Source organism: Emys orbicularis, chromosome 6, assembly GCF_028017835.1.
Source record: "Emys orbicularis isolate rEmyOrb1 chromosome 6, rEmyOrb1.hap1, whole genome shotgun sequence".
NCBI lineage: Eukaryota > Metazoa > Chordata > Testudines > Emydidae > Emys > Emys orbicularis.
In genome coordinates, this window is record NC_088688.1 from 106841159 (window position 1) to 106854109 (window position 12951).

Below are 12951 nucleotides of genomic sequence, written 5' to 3' on the forward strand. Positions count from 1 at the left end.
CTGCAGCAGTTCTCCCTTTTGAAGATGTTCCTCTAGCTCAGCAGTTCTTAAAATTCATTACACTGCGACCCCTTTTTGATAACAAAAATTACTACAGGACCCCATGCAGGGCTGAAGCCAAAGCCCGAGCCCAGCTACTCAGAGCTGAAGCCCTCGGGCTTTGGCTTCAGCCCCGGACTCGGGCCCCAGCAAGTCTAAAGCCTGCCCTGGTGACCCCATTAAAATGGGGTCATGCCCCACTTTGGGGTCACAACCCACAGTTTGAGAATCACTGCTCTAGCTTACTCTACAAGAGTGAGAATCCAGGGCAGATGGTATCTTTAGTAAAGAGAAAGCTGTTACCCTATAATCCTGATTCCCTCCACTTACCCCGCAGAGTTAAATTTTTATTTTCATTTATTTGTTTTGCGGTAGCACCTAGAAGAGCGGTTAAGGACTAGGGTCTCATTCTGCTACAAGCACATACTGTAATACAAACATCTTTGTCCCCAAAGAGCTGACAATCTGAGATAAGCGACAATAGATGGGTACAGACTGATGGGGGGGCACAAAGCTGGAAGTCAGTGGTTTCAGCGCACCAACTGCCTAATGTTAAGGGTTTTTTTGTAGGCATCTTGGCAGAAGAGAATCTCAGGGAGGGAGTTGAAGGGGGTTATCAGGTGGCTTTGCTGATGTTTATGGAGCACCCTTCCCATGCTTTAGGAGAAAGCATGAAAGTGCTTGTTTGGAAATTTTACAAGTGGGGGCTGGTCCACACTAACCCCCCAGTTCAAACTAAGATACGCAACCTCAGCTACGTGAATAACGTAGCTGAAGTCGAAGTATCTTAGTTCGAACTACAAGGTACTTACCGCGGGTCCACACGCGGCAGGCAGGCTCCCCCGTCGACTCCGCGTACTCCTCTTGCGGAGCAGGAGTACCGGTGTCGACGGCGAGCACTTCCGGGATCGATTTATCGCGTCTAGACAAGACACGATAAATCGATCCCAGAAGATCGATTGCTTACCGCCGAACCCGGAGGTAAGTATAGACGTACCCTGGGTGTTGAAGGCTGGAAACATTGGCAGAACAGGGGTGGGAGCTCTTGATAGCTTATGAGCGATGCTACTGAGGGTGGGGATAAGCAGTGAAGGGCCTTAAAATAGACACAAGTAGTTGGTATTTGAGGTATTTGAGACAGTGGGGAGCCAGGGGAGAGATGCAAAGAGAGGTGATATGGTCAAAGTGACTAGCCAAGAGAATGATTTTGTAGCAATGTGCTGAAGTAGGGTAAAACTGCATTTGTCAAGGCCAGAGATGATATTGCAGTACTCAAGATGTGAGGAGATGAGGGAGTGAATGGACTTTTAGCTGTGTGGATGGAGAAGAAGCATCTTAAAAGATGTTAAGCAGGAAAAATCAGCAAGATTTAGATACAGCCTGGATGGGAGGATCTAGAGGGCCAAGTCAAAGATAACACCCAGGTTACAGATCTATGACAGGGAGGTTGTTGGTTGTGGTGGTGTCACTCGTACTGGGAAGGTGTGGGGAAGGGTTAGGCATGTGGGGCAGTGGGAGGATTAAGCACTCTGCTTTAGTCATTGTGAGCTTAAGATGACAGACATCCAGAAAGAGATGTCCGAAAGACTGAGATTTTAGTTTGGAGAGAAGATGAGTACAGCGTATTGAGGTAGATCTGTGAGTTGTCAGCATAGAGATGAGAGTTGAATTTGTTTGATGTTCAGAGATGTCTCTATTGTACTTTTCCCTGAAGTACTCTTTTTTTTTTTTTTTTCTTGATTAGCTTTTTTTTCCCCTGGAAGCTTTACTTTGTGCTATACTAAATGGCAGAAAACTTAATGCAGAGTTCAGGTTGCCAGGTGATAGCTCTTACCCTTCCAGAACATCAAGTTCAGCAAAACTCAGACTTCTTAAAACAAGGAAATAGAGTTAAGGTAAACACCTATGGAACCTTAACTCTGTCCCCCTGGAACTGTCAGTAGCCATTGGAATGGCATGCATTCCAGCTGTTTTCGCTGTTAAGTGTAACTGCTGAATGGTGGTGGAATAAGTTGGAATAGCTTGAAAGAGCTGTGATTGTGATAGGAGGAGATCTGCATTGGATTCTCCCCATGTGTTTATCAAAGGAAAGAGATATATGCACCTTGAGATTCCAGTCTCCATCATTTCGAGACAGGATTGTGTCAGTAGCAGGGCACTGGGATTCTCTTGGCATGGGTATTGTCAGTAGTGATGAAAGCAGTCTGTGGATTTAATGATGAGTAGGAAAAAGTATAGGGTTAGGTAGTATCCTGTGTGCAAGTGTGAAGGGGCCTTAAAAAGATATGAAATCGTTACATTTTACAAATGTGGTATTCTGTCAGGGGAGTGGACTCGGTGTTTGAGTGTAGGGCAAGTGAAGTAATTCCTGTCCATTATAGTGAAAAGGCAGAGTGCAAGAATGTATGTTGTATAGACCTTTATTTGATCTCTATATTACCTGGTTTTCAGAAGTTTGAATTTTGCTGTACTTAGTTTGTGCCCTTCCAGAGCATACACCTTAACTCTGCATTAATCAAGTTTTTTGCCTCATAATTTCCTAGGGTTTTTTTAAAACAAAAATATTTGTTGGTGGAAGTTTAGTGGTCATTAAGGCAGTTGTAGTTCTCAGCTAAGTTTGCAACTGATGTGCTCCCATGGCTAGGTAGTGATCAAAAGATCTAGCTTTTATATAGTGCTTTTCATTAATAGATCTCAAAAAGTTTTGCATTATCCCCATTTTACAGATAGGAAACTGAGGCACAGAGAGTGAAGTGGCTTGCTTGCAGTCACTCAGCAGGCCAATGGCATAGCTAGGAATAGTCCCAGTCCAGTGGTCTTTTTAGTAGGCCACACAATTGCTATGTGATTCCTCAGTGCTCCTATCCCAATGTATATTTTGTTATAGTGGAATGGGGATAATAGTCATGCTTTAAAATATTTGCAATATGTAGTTGCTGACAGGGCCAGTGAGAAATCTCATCCATGGTTTATGCCCCCAAACCTTGACAGTTTTACTAAATAGTTGTTAATGGAACTTTAAGCATATGAGAAAAGATTCTTTCTCTACCCTCTGCCCCATCATTTCCTGTAGCTCCCCTGCCAACATTTCATAGAATCATAGGACTGGAAGGGACCTTGAGAGATCATCTAGCCCAGTCCCCTGCACTCATGGCAGGACTAAGTATTATCTTGACCATTCCTGATGTGTTTGTCTAACCTGCTCTTAAAAATCTCCAGTGATGGAGATTCCACCTCCTTAAGCAATTTATTCCAGTGCCCATTGCTTCTGGTCCTGTGCTCAGGATAAGAAAAACAAATTTTCTCCCTCTTCCTTGTAACAACCTTTTACGTACTTGAAAACTGTTGTCATGTCCCCTCTGTCTTCTCTTTTCCAGACTAAACAAACCCAATTTTTTCAAACTTCCCTCATAGGTCATGTTTTCTAGACCTTTAATCATTTTTGTTGCTCTTCTCTGGACTCTCTCCAATTTGTCCACATCTTTCCTGAAATGCGGCGCCCAGAACTGGACACAATGCTCCAGTTGAGGCCTAATCAGCGTGGAGTAGAGCGGAAGAACTACTTCTCATGTCTTGCTGACAGCACTCCTGCTAATACATCCCAGAATGATGTTCGTGCTTTTTTTTTTTTTTTTTGCAACAGCGTTACACTGTTGACTCATATTTAGCTTGTGGTCCACTATGACCACCAGATCCCTTTCCGCAGTACTCCTTCCGAGGCAGTCATTTCCTATTTTGTATGTGTGCAACTGATTGTTCCTTCCTAAATGGAGTACTTTGCATTTGTCCTCATTGAATTTCATCCTATTTACTTCTCTAGTTTGTCCAGATCATTTTGAATTTTAATCCTATTCTCCAAAGCACTTGCAACCCCTCCCACCTTGGTATCGTCCGCAAACTTTATAAGTGTACTCTCTATGCCATTATCTAAATCATTGATGAAGATATTGAACAGAACCAGAACTGATCCCTGTGGGACCCCACTAATTATGTCCTTCCAGCATGACTATGAACCATTGAGAACTATTCTGTGGGAATGGTTTTCCAACCAGTTATGCACCCACCTTATAGTAGCTCCATCTAGGTTGCATTTCCCTAGTTTGTTTATGAGAAGATCATGTGAGACAGTATCAAAAGCTTTACTAAAGTCAAGATATATCGCATCTACTGCTTCTCTCTCCTCTTTCCCCCCCCAAGGCTTGTTACCCTGTGAAAGAAAGCGATCAGGTTGGTTTGGCATGATTTGTTCTTGACAAATCCATGCTGGCTGTTACTTATCACCTTATTATCTTCTAGATATTTGCAAATTGACTGCTTAATTATTTGCTTCATTAACAGAAGTTAAACTGACTGGTCTGTAATTCCCTGGGTTGTCCTTATTTCCCTTTTTATAGATGGGCACTATATTTGCCCTTTTTCAGCTCCTCACTCCCCTTCCTATCCCATTAAGCCAGTGGTTCTCAAACTTTTGTATTGGTGACCCATTTCACACAGCACGCCTCTGAATGCACCCGCTCTTTATAAATTAAAAACACTTTTTTTTTTATATATTTAACACTATTGTAAATGCTGGAGGTGAAGCAGGGTTTGGGGTGGAGGCTGTCAGCTCGCAACCCCCACATAAAAACCTCACGACGCCCAGTTTGAGAACCCCTGCATTAAGCCATTAATTGGCACTGTAGAAACTGCTTACGTGTAAGACTTCGCTCCCTGCTGTCTGCCTTTTGCTTCTGCATACACATCACAGGCCACAGCTTACTGGAGGGCTGCATGCTACCTTGGTTGTGTAGCCCAACCTGCACATTTAGATGGGCCCTTCATTCCCACTACTCACCTCCAGCTGGGACTCCTGCCCTTGCTTCAGCCAGGCTTTCCCAGCCATGCCCCAAGTCCACTGGGTCCACTCCTCCTCCAAACTGCTTCCCCAACTCTTGGCAGCCCCCACACTGGGGTGATGTGTATCTTTCTTTATTTTCTGGATTTTTAGATGTTTAATTTTTGCGTGTCCTTCCCCACTCTTCCCCCCTCCCCCCACCTCCATTCAGGCTCATGTGGAAAGGCAGAGAAGAGCTCAAACACACCAAGCCAGGGGTTCTCAACCTTTTTCTTTCAGAGCCCCCCCCTCCTCCCCAACATGCTATAAAAACTCCATGGCCCAGTGGGGGAGGGGGAGTACTCTAGGCTTCAGCTGTGCGGGGGATGGGGAGCTTCTGTCCTTGTAGGGCTGGGAAAGAGCCTTGGGAACCCCATGGGATAGGAGGCTCGAGGCTTCTGCCCCTTGAGTTGTGGAGGGTGAGATGGCTCAGGGCTTTAGTCCCACCAGGCTGAGGGGTGCTGGGCTTCAGCCCAACGGGGCAGCTTCTCCTGGGACCCAGGGGCTCCAGCCCCTTGGGGGCCCTGAGCGGCCTTGCTTGGCCGAGCCCCTGAAACAGCTCATGGATCCCTAATGGGCCGCAAACCCCTGGTTGAGAACTGCTGCACCAAGAGGGGAGAGGGATCAGACCCCTGCAGAGGATAGGGCTCCCCTAGATCCTAGCAAACACATAGAAGGGGAAAATTCAGGGCTGACAGGCCCCTCCATTCATAAACTCCCAACTTCCCCTACTAGCCCTCATATCCCAATCCCTTCCCTCCCCTACACCGATTCCCATTTATTCCAAACCCTTATTACCACCCATTACTGCACTCCAATAACTCCTTGCCTCCCACTGAGTACTCATGTAATTTATTTTCTTTTCAAAAAGTTTCAGTACTTTCAGAATATTTTGCTGTACTCATTTAAAAGAAAACAACAACCCACAAACGAACAACTGTGAGGAAGTAGATTTTTCCCTATAATTTACAGTTCATTCTCAGATTTCTGCCCACAGTAGGTTTCAAACTTTAAAAGTTGAAGTCTAAGAGTCTATCGTTAATCTCAATGATGTGTTCTCAGATGAAAGAGAATACCCACTGGAGATGAATACAGCCTGAAATAATAGCTCTGAGATGTGTGAACTGCATCAAGAGTCAGTGCTGGAAAGTTTCTGATGTGTGTCAAACACCCATTCTCAGCTCTTCATCTTAGTGTCAGCAGTGTTATTGGTGCCTGCTCTGAGCATGTCTGGTCTAAGCTCCCCACCCAGAGGGATAGGGTAGAGCTTCTACAGATCCCAGCTCACATGGGGGTAGGGAGAGGGGCTCAGACACCATCAAAGGCAAGGTCTGCCACCCCGAATCTGGCTGTCATGAGAGGAGGACAGGGATGTGAGTGTCAGACTCCCATAGATGGGCAGGGACCCCCAGATTCTGGCAGGCACACAGTAGAGGCATGGAGCAGGGCTCAAACACCCCCTAGGTCGGCAGTTACCCCTGGATCACAGGAAGGGATTAGGGAGCGTGGCTCAGACACCCACAGAAAAGCTACCCCCAGAACCTGGCTCACGTGAGCGGGGAACAGACCACCATAGATGGGTAGGGGGGCTTCAGGTTGTGGTGCATACACAGAAGGGGAATGTGGGGCGGACAGGCTCCCCTACCCTTATTCTTCAGCCGAGTCCTCCTGTCACTCACTCCCATATCCCTCTTCCCAGTTGTCACACACTCTCCCTCTAATCACCATGACCTCCCCCCAACCCTTTTCTCCTATTCACACCTACTCTTCACCACTAATCACCCTTTCCAGTGAGAATTTTCTTGTGTGGTGTATTTTCAAACAATAGGTTCAAGGTATTCTGAATATTCTGCTGTACTCAAATCACATCTGCTCCCCCTCTTTAAAATCCCCTTTGCTAGAGGTAGATTGGAGCACTATACCTGCCTTTTTACTTCAGATTTCTGCACTAGCTTGGATTTGAGCTGTATGTGTGGGGTGGTGTTCGGATTCAAGGATTGTGATATTCCCTCAGAGCCTCCCAGGTCCTGTGATTAAAAGGGTAGTCTTCCAGATAGTTAGCCTTTGTCTGAATATGCTCAGATTAATCTATTAATCATACAAACAGGCCTGCGAGTCTTTGCAAGCACCTCACTGGAGAAGGAAACTCTTTTTGAAATAACATTTTAACTTGGTTTCCCTCAAAGGACCATAAATTCTGTTGGGGGTAACCTTGAGCATTTGAGACCATGGGGCAGTGGTCTGAGCCCTGGTTTGATCTATATCTGTGAGCACAAATAGGCTGGCAGAATTTGTCAACTTTAAGGAAAGCTGATTTCTTTTTTATGGATGCTGTATCTCAGGATCCCCTGGGTCAAATGGCCCCAAATTTGAATAACTACCAATTCCACACCTCCTTTGAGACGCACTAAATTTCAAGGCAATCCAAGCAACTATAGGATTCTAGAGCACAGAGTTGAGTTTTAAGCAGAAAGCCAGTCTTAACCTTACTATAGCAGAGCCGCTGCTCTGATACAATTGAAGGAACTGGCTTGAATGTTCAGAGGGCAGCATTTATACTTAGTTGGGGATAGCTTCCAGCTGCTAGTATGGCAGCTTTGGGCTCTAATCCAAAACCACTGCCCTCAAGGGGGAAAAAATTAAGAGGGGCGTTCTACTCTCATACAGAGGATGCAAGTCCTAGGAGTGAGACTCGTGCACAATATTATCTACAGAGAAGCAGAATTAAAGGTAAGTGATTTTCTCTTCTCTCCTATTTATTTCCATGGTTCTAGTGCTATCCTTTCCACCTTCATTGCATCAAAGAATATTTTTGATTCATATGCCTTTCCTGAAAATAACCATTTGCTTCTAATTCACCTACTGTTGATAGCCAATCTTAGAAGTGGATCAGGTTGTAGCCAAACTACAAACTTTTATCTAATGCCACTTCATATAGCCCAAGCAGTTTTAAATAGTGGTCGTCAGTTTCTTGCATCAGTTGAGGAATTACTAAATGGCACAATCACATGTATAAGGATGTGCAAGAAAATGCTTGTGGAGTATGCCTTATGTTCAGCAGGGCCTAGGAAATGTCACCCTATGGTGGAATTGAGTTCTGGTGTGCTAAGGATATTACTCAGTTGTATGTGGCTCAAAACTTCTCCAGTCTTTAATTAAATTTCAATGGAAACTTTTTAAAATCTTCCCTTGCAATATTTGTTGTCTAAACACAACTTACTGCTAGTGCATGGGAACTGTGAAAGTTATATTTGAAAGGTTTTTTTCATTGTCTCAGCTGAGAGAAATTTTAAAATTAGTTATAGTGGAAAAAACTAGATTTAAAAAAAAATCAGTTCTAATAAGCTATGGGACTACTTAAAACACAGGTAAAGAAAATTTGATTTTTAATTTTAAACCCAACCATGCAACTTTAATGTCATTATTATTCATTACTTCAGTAAATTATTTGACTTCATAAATGTGGTAATATTTTTGTTTTAAAGTCCCATCCAACTGTTAACAACACTGTTAAAGAGACTGTTGAAGAAAGCTGTCAAGAGCCCACTGAGGAAAGTGAAGAAAAAGTAGGAACCAAAAGGAGAAAGTCTACAGTTCCCAAAGTAAGTGACTATATAAATTAACTGTTTTAGTATCTGTCTTGGAAATCTTTTCAGTTACAAATTTTAACTACACAATTTTACATATTTAGTTTAAATGAACAATGCAGTGGTGTTGTGACTAAGTCTTCTGTTTTCAGGCATGAACACTGACATTTGTCCTTATGTAATTACTATTATGTATTAAGCCGTTATATATAATTTGAAACAATTTCTTACAACTACAAATACTTAAAAAGAACAGGAGTACTTGTGGCACCTTAGAGACTAACAAATTTATTAGAGCATAAGCTTTCGTGGGCTACAACCCACTTCTTCGGATGCATATAGAGTGAAACATATATTGAGGAGATATATATACGTGTGTGTATATATATACTATATATACGTGTGTGTATATATATCCTATATATACTAGAAACTATACTATATTACTGATAGTAACACATTGATACAAAGTAAATTGATATAAGTAAGGGTTAAGTCAGTATATATATGTACACACGTGTGTGTATATATATATATATATATATATATATATACGTGTGTACATATATATCTCCTCAATATATGTTTCACTCTATATGCATCCGAAGAAGTGGGTTGTAGCCCACGAAAGCTTATGCTCTAATAAATTTGTTAGTCTCTAAGGTGCCACAAGTACTCCTGTTCTTTTTGTGGATACAGACTAACACGGCTGCTACTCTGAAACCTGTCATTATACAAATACTTAATTTTTTAAAAATAATAATATACAAGTCAGGTATTAAACAAGTCAGATATTCAAAATACATATCAGGTAAGTGGAACGAGAAATGATTGTCAAGACCTATGTCTGTTTCTTTAAAAAGTCTGTCTAGTTAAACCAGTGCAAACCCCTAATGTGGATGCCTATAAACTGACTTAACCCTTACTTATATCAATTTACTTTGTATCAATGTGTTACTATCAGTAATATAGTATAGTTTCTAGTATAGATGAGGCTTCATTTTTGACATGTAAGGATAAGAGTATACATGACTTTTAATAAGACAGACTGGATTTTTAGAGGGATACACTTCACTTTTGAAAACATTTCTTTCTGAAATTTCTACTTTTTAATTGCTGCTATAAATAATGTCTAATATTGGGGAGGGAAAGTATTAGTGTTTTCTAGTTCATTTAGTTTGTGGATTTGACATCACTTGTGTAGTCAGTTTTGCTGTATCCCCTTGTCACAGGGTCCACTCACCGCACGTGGCACCGCCTCCTGGCAGCTCTGGGGATTAGCTCTTGCCAGGCACTGCCCTCCTCTGGCGGTGTCTTTACCCATTGTTTCTTTCACACTACACTCCCAGAGCTGTAGCTTCCTGTCCGTGCCTTGGCCCTCTGGCCATGTCACTAAGTTCCTCCCCTTCTGGGGAATTCAAACCAGCTGTCTGCTGATCTTGCCATCACCCTGCACCACTTCCCAGTGGCTGGCAGGGGAATCCAGGCCTGCCCTCCACACTGGGTTCCAGCCAGTAACAAGCAGCCAAGGTCTGTATGGTCCTACCCTTTGCTGCTGTTTTCCTGGGCTTCTTCCTACCTATCTGGCTTCCTCCTCTTTCTGGGTTTGCTAGCCCAAGCTCCCTTCTCATAGGGAGTGATTGTAAACTACTGCCTTGCAGTGTCCTGCTGCTCACAACTCCTGGGATTTATATGGGCCCCTCCTGTTCCTACCCAGCTGAGCCCATTTCCAGTTAGTGGCCTGCTCCCTGCCTTCTTCCTCAAGGGTAGCCTGGGCAGTTAATTGGCCTGCCTAGCCACTTTAACCCCTCCAGGCCTTGTGGAGTAGGCACCCCATCACACCCCTCTATAGTTAAGTTTGGTCTCCTTTGTTTGCGTGAATGTTTCGTGTAGAAGAAAGGGAGAGGTTGCTTTAAAAAAAAAAATGAGGGCGGGGGGGTGAGTGATTGTAAAACCACAAAATTAGGCTTGGAAAACTGTAGGGAATGATGGAGAGCAATCTTAACAAACAATTTTGGGGTATGCCTCAAAAATGGAAGAAGTTTATATGCAGATTAAACTGACCTAAACTGGGGGATAGGGTTTGAGTTCAGTGGTTTGAGCATTGGCCTGTTAAACCCAGGGTTGTGAGTTCAATCCTTGAGGGGGCCACTTAGGGATCTGGGGCAAAATCAGTACTTGGTCCTGCTAGTGAAGGCAGGGGGCTGGACTCAATGACCTTTCAAGGTCCCTTCCAGTTCTAGGAGATAGGATTAAAAACAACGAGGAGTCCTTGTGGCACCTTAGAGACTAACATATTTATTTGGGCATAAGCTTTCGTGGGCTAAAACCCACCATCAGATGCATGGAGTGAAAAATATAGTAAGCAGAATATATATTATAGCACATGAAAAGATGGGAGTTGCCTTACCAAGTGGGGGGGGTCACTGCTAACGAGCCAATTCAATTAAGGTTAAATTCAGTTGAATTGACTTGTTAGCATTGACACACCCCACACCCCCCCCCCCACTTGGTAAGGCAACTCCCATTTTTTCATGTGCTATAATATATATTCTGCTTATTGTATTTTTCACTCCATGCATCTGATGAAGTGGGTTTTAGCCCACAAAAGCTCATGCCCAAATAAATATGTTGGTCTCTAAAGTGCCACAAGGACTCCTTAGTCTGTATCAGCAAAAACAACAACACGGCTACCACGCTGAAACTTGTTTATTAAATTATTTCAACTAAAGGTGGAAAGCAACTTGATAGCAATGAGTCTGTTGCAGCTGCTGTCCTTTCAGGTTCTTTTAGATTTTGGTTAATATAAATTGTGAAATTTAGCGACTTTGGTTTTTCTATTTACAGTTATCTCCAAAACAGGATAATTTGCCCACTGAAGATGAAACAGAAGAAAAAGAGATGGATGCTGCAAAGGAAGAAGATGTCCCTTCAGAAAAACCCAGTAGTGAAGTATGTGGGATGTTTTTCTTTCTGCCTCAAGCAGATGTTTGAAATACTACATGCAAATTTCTCCTTCTTTATACACATTTATTTTAGGCCCTAATACAGGCTTAAGTATTTCCAGACTCTATAGTAAAATAAATGAATAAGGAAACCTAAAATGTTCATTTGTAACTAGGGCTGGTTTGAAAACAGGAATTCCATTTTACAAAAAATTGAGGTTTTAACGTTTAGTTTTGTTTCAGTACAGAAGGAAACCAAGACCTGTTGAAAACCGAGAGAGACTCTCACACATATCACCCCAGAATAGCCAGCAGTCGGATGGTTAGGGCGCTCACCTGGGATGCGGTACACCCACGTTCAAGTTCCTGCTTCATCTGATTTGGGATTTGAACCTGGTTCTTCTGCATTCCACTGGGCTGTTGGCTGTTTTGAGGCCTTTCTCTCCCTTGATTTGACCAGAAATTTCATGCTGGGTCTGAGAAATCTTCCTGACAAAAGTTTCATCAAAACATAAGATGCTTTCAAAATTTCTGTTTGGACAAATCTATATTTTCCAACCAAAAAACACTTAATTGAAAAGTTTCTGGCCAGTTCTAATTATGGCATCCTTTTTAAACATCTCAGGTTTTTAGCAAATATATCAAAAAGAAACACAATGAAGCAGCCATTATTATTTCTTTTGTGATACTCAGATTACAAGAACAAACATGTCATAAATGAGGTCTTGATATATTTTGATGTACTGCTGCAATATATTCAGTGACTTGATATATATATTTTTTTAACCTGTTTAATTTAAATTCAGAGTTCCTGCTAATTCTTATCTGGATTATTATTGAACATGAGCTGAAGTTCACTTTGATTTTTAATTTTTACTATTTTTTACAAAATTTAAATCAAGAAAAATACAAAACGTTTTGAGTAGCTCTTGGAGAAAATGAAAAGAAGTGGCATTAATAAGAAAGGTGCATGTGTGTCAGAGGGCCGGAGGGGGTTCAGAGGGCAGTGGCAGAGGTTGGGGGAGTCTACCTGGGCCCCAGGAGGCTTCTTGTTACTCAGCAGCTTTGGCCCGTGGATGCCTGCAGTTGTGGGCAAACTACACAGTGGATCCCCTTACTGGGCTCCTTGCGGCTGCAGGTTTTGTGGCTACTGTGAATCGTGTGTGTCTTTTCAGATGACATGAGCTCTGGTGGTGTGGTATAAAACCTTGCAAATTCACCTCAGTTGTGCAGCACAGCAGAAGCTGAAAGCTAGCCAGCTGTATACCAAATGAGTACAGCGACCAGCTGCGTGACACAACACATTGCTAAATAAAACTACAGTGCTGGCATGGTCAGACAAGTGTTATTCACCATTATGGCTGAAAGTGGCCAGGAGATTGCATTTTGTTGCTTGGTCATTTTCTGACTCCCAGCAAATAATGTGATGACTGTTTGTTTAAAACTGAGACTTTTTTTTAAGTTTTTGGCATACCACTTACAACAAGTGGAGTAGTATGTGTACCAC

The 12951-nt window shown here is 42.7% G+C and overlaps 1 protein-coding gene across 1 annotated transcript in view; it reads left to right on the plus strand.

Annotated features, from left to right (window-relative positions):
• The window catches only part of PSIP1 (PC4 and SRSF1 interacting protein 1), a 60752-nt gene that overhangs the window by 10988 nt on the left and 36813 nt on the right, over positions 1-12951 (plus strand). Inside the window, exons 5-6 of the mRNA XM_065406056.1 lie at positions 8398-8514; positions 11347-11451. Coding sequence (XP_065262128.1) covers positions 8398-8514; positions 11347-11451 — 222 coding nt within the window. The remainder of the gene's footprint in view (positions 1-8397; positions 8515-11346; positions 11452-12951) is intronic.